This window comes from Nothoprocta perdicaria, unplaced genomic scaffold (assembly GCF_003342845.1).
Source record: "Nothoprocta perdicaria isolate Ctin4 unplaced genomic scaffold, notPer1 scaffold_490, whole genome shotgun sequence".
NCBI classification, from domain to species: domain Eukaryota; kingdom Metazoa; phylum Chordata; class Aves; order Tinamiformes; family Tinamidae; genus Nothoprocta; species Nothoprocta perdicaria.
The window spans coordinates 29,838-30,430 of record NW_020455744.1 but is presented as its reverse complement, the minus strand read 5'-3'; the positions used below and the strand labels follow the sequence as shown (position 1 = coordinate 30,430).

The 593-nt window shown below is 44.7% G+C and overlaps 1 protein-coding gene across 1 annotated transcript in view; it reads right to left on the bottom strand.

The window, feature by feature from the left end:
* SVOPL (SVOP like) overlaps nt 1–265 on the bottom strand; it is a 14,838-nt gene extending 14,573 nt beyond the window's left edge. Inside the window, exon 1 of the mRNA XM_026047321.1 lies at nt 187–265. Coding sequence (XP_025903106.1) covers nt 187–265 — 79 coding nt within the window. The remainder of the gene's footprint in view (nt 1–186) is intronic.
* Between the last annotated feature and the right edge of the window lie 328 nt (nt 266–593).

Sequence of the window (593 nt, the reverse complement as noted above, 5' to 3'; positions counted from 1 at the left end):
AAAGAAAGAAAATTAGTAGTTAGTAGTGAAATTGTTCCTATCAGATCTTTCTGAAAAGATTTTTTTTCTGACCCCTTGTGTCCCTTATGTTACTTTTGGACTGTACTAGCCTCCCTGATCTGATCTTTTGACATGATATGCATTGAATTGACCCCAAAATCTCTGGTCCCACCATTACAAACCCACCTTTTGGGGGCTCTTGTCTCTCTGTGCAGATTTCTTCCAGGCCAATAGTATTTGCTGCCTCTTTTGGTGCAGTGGCCATCTCAGCTCCCGCTGTGGTGCTCAGTGCCTGCTGGGCTCTAACTGGGAATCCTGTGGACAGCCACAAACCCATCTCAGCAAGAAGCTAACAAAGCAGCTTGCCATAGAAATGCTCAGCTTCAGGGTGCTAAATAGGAAACGTCCTCTTTTCCTTCCTTACCACAGTGTTTTTCTACAAAGAATACACAGCTACAAGGTAACTTAGCCGAACCAATAAAGCTCAGTAGTGACTGGCTGTTTTCACCAAATCCCGGGAGATGGCTTAGGGGAGACTTAAAGTCTGCCAATACCACTATATCTGTGTGGAATGAGCTCCACAGCAACCAAGA